Source organism: Neoarius graeffei, chromosome 23 (assembly GCF_027579695.1).
Source record: "Neoarius graeffei isolate fNeoGra1 chromosome 23, fNeoGra1.pri, whole genome shotgun sequence".
Lineage (NCBI taxonomy): Eukaryota > Metazoa > Chordata > Actinopteri > Siluriformes > Ariidae > Neoarius > Neoarius graeffei.
Window position 1 is genome coordinate 38495494 of NC_083591.1, and position 22455 is coordinate 38517948.

The 22455-nt window shown below is 41.1% G+C and overlaps 2 protein-coding genes across 3 annotated transcripts in view; one reads left to right on the forward strand and one right to left on the reverse strand.

The window, feature by feature from the left end:
• The window catches only part of LOC132871705 (mitochondrial adenyl nucleotide antiporter SLC25A24-like), a 104185-nt gene extending 96908 nt beyond the window's left edge, over positions 1–7277 (forward strand). The window contains exons 9-10 of the mRNA XM_060906132.1: positions 6577–6727; positions 7096–7277. Of these exons, the coding sequence (XP_060762115.1) occupies positions 6577–6727; positions 7096–7277 (333 nt within the window). The remainder of the gene's footprint in view (positions 1–6576; positions 6728–7095) is intronic.
• Positions 7278–19509: 12232 nt separating this feature from the next.
• The window catches only part of cdc34b (cell division cycle 34 homolog (S. cerevisiae) b), a 37369-nt gene continuing 34423 nt past the window's right edge, over positions 19510–22455 (reverse strand). For both annotated transcript variants that reach the window (XM_060906135.1, XM_060906134.1), the window contains one exon: positions 19510–21261. In XM_060906135.1, coding sequence (XP_060762118.1) covers positions 21048–21261 — 214 coding nt within the window. In that variant the 3' untranslated portion in view covers positions 19510–21047. The remainder of the gene's footprint in view (positions 21262–22455) is intronic.

Here is a 22455-nt window from a genome sequence, read left to right on the forward strand (position 1 = left end):
TGACTGTCTGTTTACATGTCTCTGTGTGTCTTTCAGATGGTCAGTAACAAGAGAGAGCTGTGTTCTCCAATATGTGTATATGCGTGTGTACGCACGAGCGAAACCTAAAATCCCTGAAAAGTGAAAATAAAGATAAATAATAAAACACACCTTGACCTGTCGCGCCTGTCTCCCAGTTCCTCATTGCCCCAGCATGCAAGCTGTTACAGTACGATACTAGCGTCCCATCAGTTTTACTCGCCAAAGAAACTTGTCATCCTGGACTACTTTTTCTTCGATGACTTAAATGTCCGAGTCACTATGCACTATCGGAGGCGAAGATTTCTTCGTCTGTTATGGAAATTATGAAGATTACCGTTGTATCGTTGTCAATGCCCACCCACTGACTCGCTATGTTTTCTAAATCTTCACCATTCAGTTCATTCATGTGTTGCAAATCACCGATGATGTCAGCAGTCATTTCGTCCTTTCATCGATCTTTTGATCACCGCTCTGGATAATTGTTAGTGATCGACGCCTAAGCGAGGCGAGTTAAGCCTTTGTTTATGGTGTTAACACGCATTGTTAACTTGACTGCGGACTTGATTACTTATTGTTTGTCTCTCGGTGATGTGGGGTTTTTTTTTTTGAAGACTCCAACTCATTGTCATTAAAGGCAAGGGGACACGAGCCTTAAGGCCCGGTCCCACAGTACCGATAACTCTAACTATAAATATAACTATAACTATAAATAAATCGGCCCCCTCCAGTTTATGTGGCTGGTGGTCACACCAGTATGATAACGATACCTCTATAGCCCAGGCCTGGGTTTATCCGTATCGGTGAAGTTGCTTCTGGAGTGATTTTTCCAGGCCTGGACCTGATCCGATAAAACATCTGACCAATGTGACGTTGTCTGAGCATGTGTTATTTTTCCCAGGCGTCTTTGTACATCCTTGTTGCATCATAAAGTCATGGAATACGGATTCACGGAAACTAAAAAATATATATAATATAAAGCACGAATCTTTTATTCACGGATATGTGATTTTCCGTGAAATATCAATAGTAATTTAACAAGCATATAAATGCAGGTAAAGTATTTAAATTATGAACTTCGGCAGTCCAAACATTTTAGACTTCTTCATTTTTTATCCGTGATGCATCATCTGTATGAAATCAGTAACCAATCTGTAATACGTCCGTAAATTATTAGCATCCATGATGCATCCGTATTAAAATCCGTAACCACCTTGTATTTTGTATCTTTTTTTATTATATTTCCATAGTCCGTGACCTATCCGTATTTTGTCAACCACCGGAGTGTGTGCATGGGTTGTTTTGAACTCCAGGCTGTACGGTATGACCCGGAATAATGTCCTACTACTTGGAAAAAACTTCCATGACTCTTCCTAAGTTGCATGCATTTATTTCCCTGAGTGGCAGGACCAAGCGAGATTATAGTCGGGATTATAGTTGTGGTGTGACTGCTTCAGACTGGAACTAAATTCAAGCAGAGGTATAGTCATAGTTGGAGTTATAGGTATAGTTATAGTTATCGGTGTTGTGGGACCGGGCCCTTAGTTCATTATCTATGAAAGTTCGTAGTAAAAGCGTTTGTTAAAGCGGGGTTGCAGTGTAATTCCAAAACGTAATCCAAAGTAACAGTCAAGGGTTCAACCCAAATCTTCATCCAATCCAACAAGGTCAAAACAGTAATCCAAAGAATAATCCAAATACACAAGCAAAGGGCGGCACGGTGGTGTAGTGGTTAGCGCTGTCGCCTCACAGCAAGAAGGTCCTGGGTTCGAGCCCCGGGGCTGGCGAGGGCCTTTCTGTGCGGAGTTTGCATGTTCTCCCCGTGTCCGCGTGGGTTTCCTCCGGGTGCTCCGGTTTCCCCCACAGTCCAAAGACATGCAGGTTAGGTTGACTGGTGACTCTAAATTGACCGTAGGTGTGAATGTGAGTGTGAATGGTTGTCTGTGTCTATGTGTCAGCCCTGTGATGACCTGGCGACTTGTCCAGGGTGTAGCCCGCCTTTCGCCCGTAGTCAGCTGGGATAGGCTCCAGCTTGCCTGCGACCCTGTAGAAGGATAAAGCGGCTAGAGATAATGAGATGAGATGAGATGAGACACAAGCAAAGGTCAACGGTACAGTAAAGCAGTCTGAACAACAACAAGGCTCAGAACTAGTTAGTTGACAAAACATCCCAATGAGCTTGACGAAGAAGAGTCCTTGGTTCTGTATTTAGGAGACAGAGACCTCTGCTGGCGTTGAAGTATAGTGTCATGGGTATGTGTGAAACACATCCTGTTACATTCACTACCTAGTATGTCATGTCCCGTGGCCATGGACACATTTTTTTTTTTCTTGATGCCCAACATACCACATTTTCATCTCTATTATTATGTACAACAATTTTCGGAGTTACAAACATACAAAACCTTATTCCTGTGCTTAGGGTTAGTCAAATACACAGAAAATGCATTTTGTAATAAAAATACACACATCAAAAGCGACCAGAGGTTATAGTTTTGTACTCTGCGGTGTATTTAATAAGAGTGCAATGTATGATATGATATGATATATGATATGACGTACGATTTTGATTCTTAAGGCAAGACTTTGAGGGGTTGAAATCAAGTCACTTTGGTCTTGGTCTTGACCTGATCTGATATTTGACAGCACCACTAAATCTGCTGGAATATGATATAAGAATACAATTTCAATTTATGAGCCAATGATTCACACATGGAAAACACAATCCAATCTGCTGTAATATAATACTTAGTAACCTCATATCTAGTGTTGTAGTACTTGAGATTGGTCTTGGTCTTGAGTCCAGTCTTATCTTGGAATCGACTTCATTTTTACCCAGTCTCGTCTCAGTCTCAGACATAGAGGACTGAGGATTTTATTTCAAGGCCGCTCAAGACCACAACTGTGGGGATTTCTAAACTAAACTAAATTGCCTGTGCGTCGTCGGATTTATTTGTTAACATCATTGCTGTGATTGGATGCAAAATTTCCTGCTTCAGATGCGACTAATAATGTGATTCCTTGCTAATTTGAAAATTTTCTTCCTGTTAATGGCTGCCACCCCTCCCTCACCCCCCTTGACACACACCGGTCTGGTTTTGGGCTTGGCTCGGTCTCGCCCTGTCTCGATCATGACTTGATCTCAACCCTTCAAAGTCTTGGTCTTGATACACTTTGGTCTTGGTAATTACTTGATTTCAACCCCTCAAAGTCTTGGTCTTGTCTTGGTCTCGATACAAGTTGGTCTTGGTCATGACTTGATCTCAACCCCTCAAAGTCTTGGTCTTGTCTTGGTCTCGATACACTTTGGTCTTGGTCTTGACCTGATCTCAACCCCTCAGAGTCTTGGTCTTATCTTGGTCTCGATACACTTTGGTCTTGGTCATGACTTAGGCTCAGTTTAGGTGGTCTTGAATACAACACTCTTCTTCTTCTGGCTGTTCCTGTTAGGGGTCACCACAGCGGATAATGTCCCTCCATCTCCTCCTGTCCTCCGTATCTTCTTCTGTTACACCAACCGTCCTCATGTCCTCCACCACATTCATAAATCTCATCTTTGCTCTTCCTCTTTTCCTTCTACCTGGCAACTCCATCTCCAACACTCTTTTCCCAGTATACCCTGGATCTCTTCTCTGTACATGTCCAAACCATCTCAATCTCGCCTCCCTCACTTTGTCTCCAAGCTGTCCTACGTGTCCTGTCCCTCTAATATTCTCGTTTTTCATCCTGTCCCACTTTGTCACTCCCAATAAGAATCTCAGCATCTTCACCTCCGCTACTTCTAGTTCAGTTCGGCCTCCTGTTTTTTTGTCAGTGCCGCTGTCTCCAAACCATACAACGTCGCTGCTCTGACTACTGTCTTGATTACAACACTACTCCTATCAATATGTAACAAAGCTTGCTTCAACTCTGGGGTAAATCTGCCTTTAATTTGTGAATGATGACGATGTAGAAAAGTACACCAGTTACAGGCAAATTACCGTGCTAGCCTGTTTACACATTAGTGTAAAATGTGAATTATTTTTACACAAATGATCCAATTATTACATTCACACTATTTAGTCTAGCTGTCAAGAATTAGTACGCTAGTTTGCATCCATCATTGTTGCACATAAACGTGAGCTAACAGAGCAGTGCACGGTGACATTACAAACAGGTTTGACTCTTTAACTTGGTACTCACTAACTGTCACACTGATGTGCACAATTAATTATTTCATGATATCCTCAGAGTCACAAACACTTGTGCAGCATCCCAAACTGCTTACTACTGTCTGACATTGCATTTCATAATCTCAAGGCTAGTTCCTATATTAGAGCAGCGGCTACAATTATCGACACCTTAACGATGTTTTGGCCGTTGCAAAAGTAGAAAAGACTTTCATTACGTAAATTGTGTATGAACAATTACTCAAACTTCCACTGGAACAAAAACGAGTTGATTCTCGATTAAGCCTCGGTCACAACCGGCCGTACGTGCTCCTACGGCCGGTCTACGTGCAAAAAAACGCAAGAAACGCACGGAGGGCGCGCGTGTGATGTGCTGATTTTCAAGCCGTAGACTGGCCGCAGACCGGCTGCAGAGGTTCTTTGTCATGTCAAACAAACTCTACGGGCGCTTACGTTTTTTTCAGGTTGCAAAACAAACTTACGGCCAACGTGTGTCTTTCTCCACGAACAAAAAAAATGCAGCGATTTGGGAAATGCCAAAAATCGCACGTCCGGTTGTGACCTAGGCTTTACTTAGCGTATCAGATCGCGTGACACCATTCCACAATTATCGACAGCTTTGTCCACAGTTATCGACACCGTTCGACAGTTATCGACACCAGATGATTATTTATTTTTTTAAAAATCAGTATGTGGTATTAAGTTAACAAAACATACTTTTTATTTAAAATGTGTTTGACATAGACTTATATTTAGTACAAAATATCTTTTATATAAATATATCCATGTCAGTGTTTACGTAAATGAGGAAGTAATTCTAATGTTTATAAACAAATGAACTGATAATGTTTAACCTGTCAGAAAATCTTTTTGTTCCCCTTTCTACTTTCGAAGTATTTTCGTAAATCACATTTTGCTAATCATTCGTTGTTGTTTGTATTAATTTCTAGTTTTGTCGTTTATCAATAAATGTCAACAGACAGTGTAACCGTATGAAAATCCAGGTCAAAGGTCACATGTCATTCCTCGAACCAAAATATAAAATGTCGACTGATATTGTAATATGTGGTAGATATTTATAAGAAACTGCAAAAAAAAAAAATTTATATGCTAGGAATTTAATTCTGGTCTAATTCTATTTATTGCAATCGGATTCCAAATACTCTATAAACATTCCATTCTATTATGGATCAGAAAAAAATATATAAATCACAGCACTTTTATATTTTTAAAGTATTTCATCTACTTCAACAATGTTCCACAAAGATGGCTCCATTACAGCTGTAAACGCCACTTAATTCCACAGCGTGTCGATAATGGTGGACACCGGTGAAAGTGATCACTATTATCGACACCTCACGTGACTTCTCAAACGCGCGTTTCGATACAAAATGGCGGCTGTCAAATGAAAGAGTAAGAAACAAAGTCGGTTTCGACAAGTAGATCATGAAATATCGGTGAATTTGATCAGTAAAACCACGTCCATGATCTTTCCACCACGCTTACCTACGATGATAACGTCCGGATTTTCCTCAAATTGCTGATCGTGCTGAAAAAAATTCCATCTCAGGTAACGAGCTGTGTCATCAGACAACAAGGTTAAAGGGCGAGGCGGGTCTTCCGGTTGATTAATTAACCAATAATAACTGTTGTAACTGAAACTCGGCTTTGTAAAATTGTTTTTATTGGTAAATCTGAAAAGGTGTCGATAATTATGGACTGTCGCTGCTCTACTACTTATTATGAAGTGTAGGAAATTCCAGAATCATGCATCCTGTAGCGATAAGGTTGTTTTTTTTTTTTAAATTTACATACACTAGTGTTCAAAAGTTTGGGGTCACCCAGACAATTTTGTGTTTTCCATGAAAAGTCACACTTTTGTTTCCCACCATAAGTTGTAAAATGAATAGAAAATATAGTCGAGACGTTTTTCTGGCCATTTTGAGCATTTAATCGACCCCACAAATGTGATGCTCCAGAAACTCAATCTGCTCAAAGGAAGGTCAGTTTTATAGCTTCTCTAAAGAGCTCAACTGTTTTCAGCTGTGCTAACATGATTGTACAAGGGTTTTCTAATCATCCATTAGCCTTCTGAGGCAATGAGCAAACACATTGTACCATTAGAACACTGGAGTGAGAGTTGCTGGAAATGGGCCTCTATACACCTATGGAGATATTGCACCAAAAACCACACATTTGCAGCTAGAATAGTCATTTAGCACATTAGCAATGTATAGAGTGGATTTCTGATTCGTTTAAAGTGATCTTCATTGAAAAGAACAGTGCTTTTCTTTCAAAAATAAGGACATTTCAAAGTGACCCCAAACTTTTGAACGGTAGTGTACATTGGTATTAAAGGTATTCTGTTTTTGCATTCTGCCACTTCTAGAGCCTAAAGAATGCCTGGCTTGCACACTATGCCAGAGACACAGCCAACCCCGGTGTTCTGGTCTTGCTGGGCTGTGGTACTGTCTCCAGCACATGTGGGCAGCTGGCCAGCTACCCTCTGGCCCTGGTACGCACTCGTATGCAGGCACAAGGTAGGTACTGTGTCCATTTCAAAGGCCCAAAGAGCTCAGAGAGCCACTCTTGAATACTCGATGGACGACAGATGTGTCACCGTGCTGTTTGTGCATGAGGGAGAGCTGAAGTGAATACAGAGACTACTGGCATTTTAGGAGGCATTAGAGAGCTGGTACTTGGCAGTAAGCAAAAGGGGCACATTGTTTACAAAAGTACTTGATGGCTTAAGGGTTAGGAATAATTAAGCTTCATGAAGGAGTTCATGTTCATGTAGAGAATCCAAAAGAACCAAGCTCATTTTTTTAATATAAAGAGATTTAGGAAATCCAATACAACATGATAAAAATGTGTTAATAACTGGTGTCAGTCTGTGTTGTGGTTTCAGCATCGCTCGATAACTCGGAGCAGCCCTCGATGCGCTTGCTGATTAAGAGCATCGTGGCGAAAGAAGGCTTTTTCGGTCTCTATCGGGGGATCCTACCCAACTTCATGAAGGTCATTCCAGCTGTCAGCATCAGCTACGTAGTGTACGAGTACACAAAATCATCGCTGGGTATCTCAAAGTGAACATCACAGGGCCGTGTTCCCAAATCGCAGCACAGGAGTGCTGTTCCTGGATCCGTTTATCTTCTTCGACGCAAGAAAAACGTATTCATCACATGGATCAGCCACAATCTGATCCCAGATCAGCATTCCTGTGTTCAAAAGCTTTGTGAGTCCAGGCTGTTGTTGCTGTTTTGCAGCACTTTTATGAATTTCATGAATGTCCCGTCTGCACTAAACACCACTGAATTTTCAACTTTTGAAACCCAGAGAAGTGCATCAATAGTGTCTGAGAGACAAGGCTGAAGCAGTGGGATGGACTCATGGACTGTAGAATTAACTACATGATTTAATTACTGTATATAGGTATTTTGTCATTGGTTTATTTCGATTTGTAGCAATAGGAAAGGCCAGTCACTGCACCGAATAATATGGCAAATAAGATTTACCTGATGGCATGCTATGACCGCTTTAATGTGTCTATTCATGCGAATGTCTGATGTCTGTGAATGTTGCTTTTATTTCTATTACAACCTCAATTCCAAAAAAGTTAAGTCTGAAGATTTGCGAATCATGGAAACCCTGTATTTCATTGAAAATAGTTCAAAGACAACATATCAAATACTGAAACTGATAAATTTTTATTGTTTTTTGAAAAATACATGCTCATTTTTTAATTTGATGTCAGCAACACATTTCAGAAAAGTTGGGACAGGTGAATTGGCAACAGGTCAGTAACATGATTGGGTATAAAAAGAGCATCCCAGAGAGGCAGAGTCGCTCAGAAGTAAAGACGGGGAGGGGTTCACCGCTCTGTGAAAGACTGTGTGGGCAAACAGTGCAACAATTTTAGAATAATGTAAAATTGCAAAGAATTTGTGGATCACATCAACGATGGTACAGAATATCATTAAAAGATTCAGAGAATCTGGGGAAATCTCTGTATGCAAGAGACAAGGCTGAAAACTGACACTGGACGCCTGTGATCTTCAGGCCCTCAGGCGACACTGCATTAAAAGTAGACACGTGTCTGTAGTGGGAATCACTGTATGGGCTCAGGAACACTTCAGAAAACCATTGTCTGTGAAAACAGTTCATTACTGCATCCACTAATGCAACTCAAAACCAGATATAAACAATATCCAGAAACACCGCCACCTTCTCTGGGCCCGAGCTCTTTTACGATGGACTGAGGCAAAGTGGAAAATTGTCCCAAGGTTTGACGAACCAAAAGTAGGAATTCTTTTTCGGAATCATGGACACCACGTCCTCCAGGCTAAAGAGGAGAGCGACCATCCGGCTTGTTATCAGTGCACAGTTCAAAAGCCAGCATCTGTGATGGTATGAGGGTGTATTAGTACTAATGACATGGGTAGCTTGTACATCTGGGAAGGCATCATTAATGCTGAATGATATATACACGTTTCAGAGCAATATGCTGCCATCCGGACAAAATCTTTTTCAGTGAAGGCCTTCCTTCTTTCAGCAAGACGATGCCAAACCGCTTTCTGCACATATTAAAACTGCATGGCTCTGCAGTAAGAGAGTCCAGGTGCTAAACTGGCCTGCCAGCAGTTCAGACCTGTCTCCCATTTAAAACATTTGGTGCATTATGAAACGCAAAATAATCTGACAAAGGAGACCCCGAACTGTTGAGCAACTGAAATCGTATATCAGGCAAGAATGGGACAACATTTCTCTTTCAAAACTACAGCAATTGGTCTCCTCAGTTCCCAAACGTTTACAGAGTGTTGTTAAAAGTAGAGCTGATACAACACAGTGGTAAACACGCCCCTGTCCCAACTGTTTTTTGAAACGTGTTGCTGACATCAAATTCAAAATGAACATATTTAAAAAAAAAACCCTCAATAAAATTTCTGTTTCAACCTTTGATATGCCGTCTTTGTACTATTTTCAATGAAATACAGGGTTTCCATGATTTGCAAATTATCACATTCTGTTTTTATTTACAGTTGACACAGCGTCCCAACTTTTTTGGAATTGGGGTTGTACATCACTTGTATATTTTTATATTTTATTATAAATTTGTACAACGTAGACCGTAAGCTACCACTTCACAACTCAACAGATAACACCAGTGCACCACTGAGAAAGGTACTAAAATGGGTAGTTTATCCAAATTCTAAATAATAAAAACGTGTTCCATATCTGAGCCCTTACTGGCTCGCTGCCCTAAACTCCAAATGGGAGGAATTTCCGTCAACATCATAAGGGCTCCTGCGTGATGTTATCAGTTATTGCGAAAATTCTTGGCCTTTTTAAGGTCTGTGGGATTGACTTCACCAGAATTTGCCCAGAAGGCACTGCAGTCTGATGTCATTTCCTTTTCCAAACAGCAAAAAGCTGTGGATGAAGCTATTCATAAATGTAAACAGAAGCAATAAAAGACCTGTGGGATAAAAGCCGCAAAGGCGTTTACTCCTTAGCAAGCTGAATAATTCTGTACGTAGTTCAAAACAAATAGACGATTGAAATCACCAAAGAAATCGCTTTCATCCTTTCACGCACTTTTTTTTAATTACTGTAATTTTCTCATTTGCTAATAAGTTAGTATAATAGTTTATTAACAAGGCAATGTGACAATTTAGAGAAAATAGTTCAAACAATTCAATTTAAGGATATTGCTTTGAGATACCTTATGGGGAAAAAAAAAAACACATTTTGTTAGACAATATTTTTTTCCGCAAGTGAAAACGTGAGCTGATGGGAACAAGGAGAAGTCAATGAATAGTTGGACCACATACTGGAGTGGTTAGTAACATAATCTGTGAAACAAATCACATACAGTTGTGTTCAAAATAATAGCAGTGTGTTTAAAAACGTGAGTAAAGCTCAAAATCCTTATAATAGTTTTTATTTCCATGCATTGGGAACACTGCACATTATATTCTACATCAAAACATGAAGAAAAATGTATGAATATTTTAATTACTTTACAGAAAATGAAGAAAAATGAACATTGGGCTGTTCAAAAAAATAGCAGTGTCTGCATTTTTCATTACAAACTCCAAATATTTACTGTATAAACTGAAAAAATCTTAAGGATTTAGTATTCCTGTGAATCACTAAACTAATATTTAGTTGTATAACCACGGTTTCTGAGAACTTCTGGCACCTGTGAACAGGTATTCCAGCCCAGGATGATTTGACAACATTCCACAATTCCTCTGCATTTCTTGGTTTTGCCTCAGAAACAGTATTTTTGATGTCACCCCACAAGTTTTCTATCGGATTAAGGTCCGGGGATTGGGCTGGCCACTCCATAACTTTCATTTTGTTGGTCTTGAACCCTGATGCTGCTCGCTTACTGGTGTGTTTGGGGTCGTTGTCTTGTTGAAACACCCATTTCAAGGGCATTTCCTCTTCAGCATAAGGCAACATGACCTCCTCAAGTATTTTGATATATGCAAACTGATCCATGATCCCTGGTATGCGATAAATGGGCCCGACACCACAGTAAGAGAAACATTCCCATATCATGATGCTTGCACCACCATGCTTCACTGTCTTCAGAGTGTACTGTGGCTTGAATTCAGTGTTTGGGGGTCGTCTGAAAAACTGTCTGCGGCTCTTGGACCCAAAAAGAACAATTTTACTTTCATCAGTCCACAAGATGTTTTTCCATTTCTCTTTAGGCCAGTCGATGTGTTCTTTGGCAAATTGTATCCTCTTCAGCACATCTTTTTTTTAACAGTGGAACTTTGCGGGAGCTTCTTGCCGATAGATTAGCTTCACACAGGCGTCTTCTAATTGTCACAGTACTCACAGGTAACTTCAGACCGTCTTTGATCACCCTGGAGCTGATCATTGGCTGAGTCTTTGCCATTCTGGCTATTCTTCGATCCATTCGAACGATAGTCTTCTGTTTTCTTCCACGTCTCTCTGGCTTTGCTGTCCATTTTAAAGCACTGGAGATCATTTTAGCTGAGCAGCCCATCATTTTCTGCACTTCTTTACAGTATACGTTTTACCTCTCCAATCAACGTTTTAATCAAAGCACGCTGTTCTTCTGAACAATGTCTGGAACGACCCATGTTTCTCAGGTTTTCAGAGAGAAATGGATGTACAACATGTGCTGGCTTCATCCTTAAATTAGGGCCACCTGACTGACATCTGTTTTTTCACAGAATGAATGATCTCACTAATTAAACTCCACACTGCTATTATTTTGAACACGTCCCTTTCACTTAATTATTCGATTACACAGACTCAGGAGCATGCATATCATGAATGTCGGGTCTGTTGGTTTTCTATGACTCTACTACACCTACTGGTAAATTATTTGCCATGTAGTAATATAATTTCCACCAAAAACAGTGATTGATCTGGTTAGTCGTGTTGGACTGCTATTATTTTGAACACAAGTGTACTATGACCAAATACATAAAGAACATTTCTTTGTGTTAAGCATGTTTACATACGCAAGGTTTGTTAAGGTAAACTAATCATTGATTGTAGAAATGCATCCGATATGAACGATACTGCACGATTGCATCCATTGCTATCTGCCGTGTGTTAAGTAACCAACATAAAACATTTGCTGTACTGTTTGTCATTTTAATACTGAGTTCATTAACAAGTTTTGAGACTGAGACTGTAGCTGGTCAAGGCAGTTTTTATTTGTATTTTTTTTTTTAATATATATATCCGACATTTGTTCACATTTCTTCACGATGAAGCGTGTCGATACTCAGCCTTGTTTATTACTCTGTCGATCAATAAATGTAAATGTTGTCAGAGAACAAAGTTTCACAAACCCAGACGCTCTCGTAGGATATATACTAACTGGATTTAATAACCACCGCATTTCTTGTATAAATTCTTAAAAGTAGACGGCCTTTCGGTTCCGTAAAATCAGTGAAATTTAGTTCTGTCTGAAATTTGGTCATTGTGATATATGTTTATTTCTGTCATATCTAAAAAAAAAAAATAAACGTTCTGTGGCTGGGAAGTTATTTAATTTGAGGAGATTCCTGGGCAAATAATGTGCATGAAATTGCTCGCGTCAAGCAGAGAAAGGAAGTCCGTGTGCGCATGTCCAGGTTTGCCTTGACTGTGCACTGACACTAAACGAACAGCTGATCACTGACTGCCGATATTTATTAGTTTGGTCCTGCGTTTCTTTTCCTTCGTACAGTTAGGTCCATACATATTTGGACAGAGATAACATTTTTCTAATTTTGGTTCTGTACATTACCACAATGAATTTTGAACAAAACAATTCAGATGCAGTTGAAGTTCAGACTTTCAGCTTTAATTCAGTGGGTTGAACAAAATGATTGCATAAAAATGTGAGGAACTAAAGCATTTTTTAAACACAATCCCTTCATTTCAGGGACTCAAAAGTAATTGGACAAATTAAATAAATGTTCATTTCTAATACTTGGTTGAAAACCCTTTGTTGGCAATGACTGCCTGAAGTTTTGAACTCATGGACATCACCAGACGTTGTGTTTCCTCCTTTTTAATGCTCTGCCAGGGCTTTACTGCAGCGGTTTTCAGTTGCGGTTTGTTTGTGGGCCTTTCTGTCTGAAGTTTAGTCTTTAAAAAGTGAAATGCATGCTCAATTGGGTTGAGATCAGGTGACTGACTTGGCCATTCAAGAATATTCCACTTCTTTGCTTTAATAAACTCCTGGGTTGCTTTGGCTTTATGTTTTGGGTCATTGTCCATCTGTATTCATCATTCTGGTAGAGGTTGATCTTGGTTTCATCTGTCCAAAGAATGTTCTTCCAGAACTGTGCTGGCTTTTTTAGATGTTTTTTAGCAAAGTCCAATCTAGCCTTTTTATTCTTGAGGCTTATGAGTTGCTTGCACCGTGCAGTGAACCCTCTGTATTTACTTTCATGCAGTCTTCTCTTTATGGTAGATTTGGATATTGATACGCCTACCTCCTGGAGAGTGTTGTTCACTTGGCTGGCTGTTGTGAAGGGGTTTCTCTTCACCATGGAAATTATTCTGCGATCATCCACCACTGTTGTCTTCTGTGGGCGTCCAGGTCTTTTTGCATTGATGAGTTCACCAGTGCTTTCTTTCTTTCTTTCTCAGGATGTACAAACTGTAGATTTTGCCACTCCTAATATTGTAGCAATTTCTCGGATGTTTTTTTTCTGTTTTCGCAGCTTAAGGATGGCTTGTTGCACCTGCATGGAGAGCTCCTTTGACTGCATGTTTTCTTCACAGCAAAATCTTCCAAATGCAAGCACCACACCTCAAATCAACTCCAGGCCTTTTATCTGCTTAATTGAGAATGACATAACGAAGGAATTGCCCACACCTGCCCATGAAATAGCCTTTGAGTCAATTGTCCAATTACTTTTGGTCCCTTTAAAAACAGGGTGGCACATGTTAAGGAGCTGAAACTCCTAAACCCTTCATCCAATTTTAATGTGGATTCCCTCAAATGAAAGCTGAAAGTCTGGACTTTATGTCCATGTCCATTATATAACTATAACTTGAATATGTTTCAGTAAACAGGTAAAAAAAAACAAAATTTGTGTCTGTGTCCAAATATATATGGACCTAACTGTATATAATAACGTCTTTTCTTCTCACTTTCCGTTACTGGAGTCGGTCTTTCACGTTTCACTCGCATACTCACGTCCTCCATTTTTCTCTCGTTTCAAATTTGGATCCCACAATGCCTTGAGCGAACGGGAAAAGCCCACCACGCGATGCATGACGTACAGTAGTGTCTTGAATCGGGTCATGGTGAAGCAGGAAAAAACAGTGGAGAATTTAAGGCCACATGGCCTGAAATTAATTAATTGTTCTATATTTTTAAAAAAACTGATAAAATTGGAAGTCTGTGATTCGAATTCAGTAGCTTTCAGTCCACTAAACAAAAATAATTTGGTGGTGGTGGGGGGGTCTGAAAGTCAGTCTACCTTTAAATAGCTACCCAGTTTGATAAATGAGGCTTCTTTCTTGTCTAGACAGTTTCTGGATGTAAACTACAAAATGATCTAGAATTGCATTCAAGAACAGGACATGAGACAGTTCTAAGTTGTTCGCCGTTACAGTCCATGGCCACTTTTAGCTGGCAGGAGTGGAACCCGATGTGCTTTTCTTTTTTTAAAGATTTTTTTGGGGCTTTTTTCACCTTTATTGGATAGGACAGTGTAGAGACAGGAAATGAGCGGGAGAGAGAGACGGGGAGGGATCGGGAAATGACCTCGGGTCGGAATCGAACCCGGGTCCCCGGATTTATGGTATGGCGCCTTATCCACCTGAGCCACGACGCCCCCCCCAATGTGCTTTTCTGCTCACCATGGTTGCTACCGTATGAGTTACTGGCAGCTCGAACCAATCTGGCCATATTCCTCAGACCTCTGTTCTCAACAAGGCGTTTGTTTCCACCCACAGAACGGTCACTCGTTCAATGTTTTTTGTTTGTCGCACCATTCTGTGAGACTGTTGTTTGGGTGTGAAAACTCCAGATCATCAGCAGTTTCTGAAACACTCAAACCAGCCCACCTGGCTCAAACCAACACCCACACCACAGTGAAAGTCAGTCACACTTTGAGATCATAATTTTTTCCCATTCTGATGTTTCAAGCGAACATTAATTGAAGCTCTTGATTTGTATCTGCATCATTTTATGCCTTGTGCTGCTGTCAAGGGATCGGCTGATTGATTAGATAACTGCACAAAAGCAGGCGTGTGGGTATTCTGAATAAAGTGGCTGTTGAGTGTATATCACAAGCTTAATATCACGATTGATTGTATAATTTGCATTTTGAAAGATGTAACTAAATAGCATGCCAACAGTTAGCCTATACATTCATGTGAATAATGACAGGCTGAATTAAAAACCTAGTATTACACTGTTTATCATTGGATTATCACTGTTAAGATACAATTTTAGTGTTTATATTTGTGTTTGCTATGTATTTGAATGGATGCTAATGCTTGAATAAAGACTGTTCGTTTATCCTGTAAATAAACGTAAAGAGGCATTTGTTGTCGGGTAAAAACCTCCCTGCATGGACATATAGTATACTCTTAGAATGTCTGGAAGTCATTATTTCTTCCTCTGTGTAGTGCACTTCTCCAGGAAACACCGAGTCAAACAGGATTGTGCCAGTGTTGTCATGGTAACACTGCAACCGTGACTGGCCTTTGGACCGAAGAGCTTGTGATGTCGACAGAACAAGTTTGTTTTGTCAGCATTACTTACCAAGTCCAAGAACAAAATGTTACTTGTTTTGCCCCCTACCCCTTTTTTTTTTTTTAAATAAATCACTTTTTTTTTCTGTGATGTCACTGTTGCTAATACAGCACAAATGTCCTTGAAAGGACTCGAGTACATTCTTCAGGCTCCAGAATAATGATGGCAAAGTTGTAATTTTAACCGAGACAGGTCCACTAGTTGGTTAGTGCTGTCGCCTCACAGCAAGAAGGTCCTGGGTTCGAGCCCCGGGGCCGGCGAGGGCCTTTCTGTGCGGAGTTTGCATGTTCTCCCTGTGTCCGCGTGGGTTTCCTCCGGGTGCTCCGGTTTCCCCCACAGTCCAAAGACATGCAGGTTAGGTTAACTGGTGACTAAATTGACCGTAGGTGTGAATGTGAGTGTGAATGGTTGTCTGTGTCTATGTGTCAGCCCTGTGATGACCTGGCGACTTGTCCAGGGTGTACCCCGCCTTTCGCCCGTAGTCAGCTGGGATAGGCTCCAGCTTGCCTGCGACCCTGTAGAACAGGATAAAGCGGCTAGAGATAATGAGATGAGAGGTCCACTCGTGCTCACTTGACTCAGTCCATGAGGAACTATCAATCGTGTGTATTAAAAAGGTTGGGAATACAAACTATTAATTGAACGCATCAGTAAAAGTTAGACTCAAAATACAGTTCTGGCACAGTGGTTAGCACTGTCGCCTCGCAGCAAGAAGGGCCTGGGTTCGAGCCCAGTGTCTGTATGGGTTTCCCCTACAGTCATGCAGGTTAGGCTAATTGGTGACTCTAAATTGACCGTAGGTGTGAATGTGAGTGTAAATGGTTGTTTGTCTCTATGCGGCAGCCCTGCGATGATCTAGCGACTTGTCCAGGGTGTACCCCGCCTCTCACCCGTAGTCAGCTGGGATAGGCTCTACCTTGCCCAGGATAAGCGGTTACGGATAACGGATGGAGTACCGTCATAACTACGATGCTGATTTGCATGCCTTTAACCGGAACATCTTCACCTGACCAAAATTCACGTAGGGCCGAGTTCATCATCATACGAAGGACAATGTGATAAAGGGAAGTTGGGATACAAGCCAGCTGTTAGCACTTTGTTTTTACAGTCACATATTGGTTGCCTTTAGGTTTAAATATGTAGTTTTGCTTTACTTGAAGGTCGACAGACATTCTAACCTTGTAATGTTATAACACTGGCTGGTTTGACTCATTTATATCTTAAAGCATACAAATACTGGTTAAGTTCCAGTTGCTGTTGAAGGCTTCCTGAGCGTAGCCTACGTCATGTTATAACCTTTCAAGATTAGGCTGGGTGAAGCAAGTCAATAATTCTAAATTAAATATGGATGGATAGTGACTCATTCACCACATTTCACTTCTTAGCCTGCCAGTTTTGTTTAAGAAATATTCAAGATCAACCCAAAGGCCTGAGGTGCCGAGTTACTGATTGGACAATCAGGGATACAAGCCCCAGAGCTGCCAAGCTGCCACTGTTGGGCCCTTAGGCAAGGCCTTTATCCACATCGACGTGGCAAAAAAAAAAAAAAGATGCAGCAGAAGAAGGATCAACCTGAAAGGTTCCATTATAAGCTCAAAGCTTTCCCATTAGAGCAGGGCTCAATAGATACTTGAGTAACCTTTCAACAAAAAGTCATGAAAGAACCTACGATGCAATATCCAGTCTATGCCTCCTTCATAGTCGTCTTTTTCAACGAGCTGTTTCTGGGTTAGCACTGGTTCCAAATACAAAGTGCTTGAATTTATCCCGAAATAACCATCGGGGTATTTTCGAGTTCACTCGGAGACCAACTGTGCAATCTGAGCAAAGAGGGTGGACGTGTCCCAAATGGCCTGCTCCCTGCTGGAGGCCAGTCGTCAAAAGGGGTGTTCACACGGCAACTTTTATGCTGCGTTCATGTGCTATGGGAAGATGATATTTTCCAGTTGGGAAGTGGTATTTACCAGTGTGTTGTGTTCACATGCTTTTGTTGTTGTTGACAAGTTAAAGATGGTGGACCAGAATCAGAATCAGGCCTGTTATTTGGCTAAAACAATTATAGATTGCCTTGTTCATCAGCTGCAGCAGGAATACGAGTTATCAAAAGTCAAAAGGTAAATAATGCTGAATATTTCCTGATCATGACAAGTAGAGATTTTCTTAACACATTGAATGCCAAACAGTTTTTGGAAATTTGGCTGTAGCCACAATGAGAGTAGCCAGTCTCTAGATCATTGTTGGCGTTCTTTGGACAGCCACAGAATATTTTGTATTAGGCTATAACATACATCTCATCTCATTATCTCTAGCCGCTTTATCCTGTTCTACAGGGTCGCAGGCAAGCTGGAGCCTATCCCAGCTGACTACGGGCGAAAGGCGGGGTACACCCTGGACAAGTCGCCAGGTCATCACAGGGCTGACACATAGACACAGACAACCATTCACACTCACATTCACACCTACGCTCAATTTAGAGTCACCAGTTAACCTAACCTGCATGTCTTTGGACTGTGGGGGAAACCGGAGCACCCGGAGGAAACCCACGCGGACACGGGGAGAACATGCAAACTCCACACAGAAAGGCCCTCGCCGGCCACGGGGCTCGAACCCAGACCTTCTTGCTGTGAGGCGACAGCGCTAACCACTACACCACCGTGCCGCCCTATAATATACATATTATAATAATATAATATCCATAACATGACTCGTTTAAAAGGTGAGAGTCAGCTTTCCATAGGTGAAAACCACTTCTTTCTTGGTTCATAAGCTAGTCCTGTACCGCTCGCCGCCATGTTGAAAAGGTTAAAGTTCATCTCATCTCGGCAACTCGTGTATTAAAATTTTCTACGAGTTGCCCAGTGGAAAATACCACAAGAGGGGGCGTTCATGTGTGCTTTCCATGTCGGCGTTTGGTATTTACCATAATTCCCATAGCACATGAACGCACCATTACTCCGGTGTAGCACCGGGGCTGCCCCGGTAGTGTGTTCACACGGTACAAAGTTATACCGGTGTCGCCCCTGAAAGCTGCTTAAACCGGTGCAAATCTAACCCTGCTCGGGAGGGGGTTTAAGAAATTTACTCCGAAGTAAATGCTAGTTTGCGGGGCAGCACCGATATAAAATGGGGCGTCTGAACGCTACAGGGGTAGACTCGCTACGCGTGAGGAGAGTTGATTACATACGGGCATTGCATAATTTGCATCCTGGTATTTTGCGCTTCCAAAATGGCGAATATCAACAACAACAGAACTGCGTGTCTTCCAGTGTTGCCAGATTGGGCGGTTTTAAGTGCATTTTGGTGGATTTGAACATATTTTGGGCTGGAAAACGTCAGCAGTATCTGGCAACACTGGTGTCTTCATCCACGTTGTTTTCCCGGCGCTTGGTGATGCCATGACAACCGGGAAAAGGAAGTACATTTTCACGCATGCGCATATTTTATTTCCGCATTATTACTATCGTATAGCACGGTCGCAAAAACTGCCGTGTGAACGCAAGTGGGGCTGCACCGGTGCTAACACGCTTCTCTCTAGTAAGCAGGTTTGAGATGTGTGAACGCTCCACAAAATTTACACCGGTGTAAGAGATATCGCAACAAAATACACTGGTGCAGCATCGGTGCAAATATGTGCCGTGTGAACACCCCTTAAAAATAGCAGCATCTTGAGGTCTCTGGAGGGTCAGGGGTTCAAGGCCCAGTGCTGCCAAGCTGCCACTTGTTGGGCCGTTAGGCAAGACCTTTACCTGATATGAACTATTTACAAAGTTAGAACGAGTTAAATATTTGAACGTATACAATATGCATTTTTCTTATGTGGCTCCCATGTATTGTACTTAAGTTACTTCTTAAAATTTTATCCAAAAAGAGTCGTATGCCTAACGTAACACCTTATGTGACCTGCTGATTAGCTATAGCTCTTAGTAGCTAGCTTGTCGTCAGCTTGAGAAGTCGAGCTTGTCTTCTTACTCGCGATTATGATGAAACCAACATCACGCTATTCAAGTGTCCCAAAAGCTGTGCTTCGATCTCTCAGACGTGCCACTGCAACGACTAAAAACTCAGTTATTCTAATAAAGATTTTTATTTTTCAGTTTTAAATAGGCCAACAAACCATAAAAATACATACAGGTCAGTAAAATGATCAGCCACATACTCACGTGTGCACATCAGCATTAAGGTTTAAGATTGTAAACCGCCTTCAAAAAACAGAATTGAATTGATAGACTGGTTAAACTGCTGTTCGCAAGAACGTCGGTGGTGCTGTGGGATTTTTTATTTTTTTTTCCGTTTGCTTTATCCTGAGAGAGAGTCAATCAAAACGAGCTCACATTGAATTAATTCAACTGGTCAATGCTGATGTTAAAAGCCCTCTCCAGTCCAGAAATGCTCAAAAGGCGTGAAATTAAATTAATGCTGACAGGGCTATCATTTTACTGAATGAGAAATCCAAAAAAAAAAAAAAAAAACCCAAAACACATTATCATTCATAAGTCCAGGAGAGAAGAAAAAAAAAAAAAAAATCACCCCAGTCGCCCCAAATGAAGGAATTTATGTTGCCGTCATGAAAAAAATACATTCTCTATTAATAAAAACCTAGTTGTACATTAAATGTAATTCGTGAGGGAGTGATACAATATTGGCGTCACGAAAACAAAAAAACAAAAAGGGAGAGAGACCCTCCTACCATTTGAACATCACGTTCACACCCTTGATGATTGGATGCACACTATCACAGGACAAAGAAACGTGTGATTACAATCCGAGGTTAAAACACTACCATCTTAAAATAATGCACGGAATCTCACATAGTGGTAGTCGGGGTTTAGGCCTCTCCCTCAAACCAAAAGATTAAATCATTCCCTTAACATCGATGAATCTTTCGACAAGCATTCAAACCAGACGGAGGTCATCTATCCACAGTTCGGTGGGTTTTCCCCCTGCTCAAGCACATCTGCACATAAAATGAAATGTGTTAGAGCAGGAAAAACACTGGTGTAAACACAAAATGTCAGGATAAAAGACAATTCTGATGTATTCAGTTCCTACGTCTCGTCTCTGGAGCAGAGAAGTATGCAAAATGTATTTTATTGCTGAACTGGTTGGACTCGGAGATGATCCGTAATTAGAGGAATTTTCAGAAAGGAAAAAAATAAAAAATAATAAAATTGGTGGATGAAGGGAGCAGCACTGTGTCAAAAAAAAAAAAAACAACACCACAATGCCAACATGCACAGTACAGCAGGAAAAAAAAAAACCCTCCATTTCACCCATTCATAGTCCTATTATTTAGCTGTTTGACAACGTGGAAATGTTTGGATTTTTATAGCGCAAGAAAATGAGAAGTGTTTAAAAAAAAAAAAAGTCAAAGAAATGAAGAGGGAACAAAAAGGAAAACAATCCAAAAAAGAGACCAGAGAGAAAACAAACAAACAATGCTTTCATTTTCCAACTAGGGGGAAGGAAAAAAAAAAAACGAACCTAAAAACATCTTTTATAGCATTTTCAAAAGGAAAAGTAAATACAAGGTGCATGCGACAGCTTTTCAACGGTTCAGGGTAAAGATGATGGTGATGAAAAGGATAATGATTGTGATGGTGGGGTCACGATTCCTCGTTTCCTGAGTCGTCTTCGTCGTAGCAACAGTCCTCATCGTTATTGTCCTCCAAGTCCTCGTCGTCATAGTAATCATCGTAAAACAAGTCAGAGCCTTCATCTGTAGGGGGAGCGCGTGTGCGCACACAGTACTCAGCCAGAGTAGTGGGAACTTTAACACCGTCTCGCTCTGCTTCTGCTTTAGTGGCCAGAACCTGCTTCCTGTAAAACAAACACACACACAAAGATGATTCAGCAGTGAGCTACTGCTCACGTACGTATCCCCCCTCGCGAATATCAGAACGCAAGCAATCGAAGGAATAGGACGCTTATTATGAATGTTGACTTCTACAAATAATCCTGAAACAAGGTCAGTGTTCTTCACAGGGATTTCAAATAGCATCAAAATCATTAAAGGTCAGTAAACAGGAAGTTTACACGGTATAGAACCCCAACCTGAAGCACAGTACCGAGTATTTGTGGTTGCTGAGAAAAAGGGTGTTTCGGACGGACGGAAACCAGTATACCCCTGCTCTGAAGGACGAAGGTAGGGCTGTGCGATATGGGAAAAAAATGAATATCCCGATACATTTTCTCCGTTTCACGAGATACGATATATATCTCGATATATTTAAATCTCCTCTAAAGGACCCCATGAAATCTAACTTTTACTCTCTACTGTTTTCACTACAATCCCTGCAGATTAAATAACATTCTTGGTTAACTTTACAGGTGGTTTTTCAACAACACGTTTTACATTGTCATGTTAGTGATTAGGGGCGGCACGGTGGTGTAGTGGTTAGCGCTGTCGCCTCACAGCAAGAAGGTCCTGGGTTCGAGCCCCGGGGCCGGCGAGCGCCTTTCTGTGCGGAGTTTGCATGTTCTCCCCGTGTCCGCGTGGGTTTCCTCCGGGTGCTCCGGTTTCCCCCACAGTCCAAAGACATGCAGGTTAGGTTAACTGGTGACTCTAAATTGACCGTAGGTGTGAATGTGAGTGTGAATGGTTGTCTGTGTCTATGTGTCAGCCCTGTGATGACCTGGCGACTTGTCCAGGGTGTACCCCGCCTTTCGCCCGTAGTCAGCTGGGATAGGCTCCAGCTTGCCTGCGACCTTGTAGAAGGATAAAGCGGCTACAGATAATGAGATGAGATGTTAGTGATTAATCACAATTGAGTTGAAATAAGACTATTTTTATTCAACAAAGATGTGGCACAAACTGCAAAAACAATCTTGAAAATTGCAACAAAGGGGCAACACAATACAGAGCTGCTCAGAGCTCAAACCAATAAAGTGCAGCTCAACACTGAGAAAGACATTTAGCTTAAATAAGAAAAAAAAGTGTTCCTTCATTAAATTATTTAAAAAAAATAGATCTCCAAGCTATTAACCTGACTACTGAGAACCACTGGAACATTC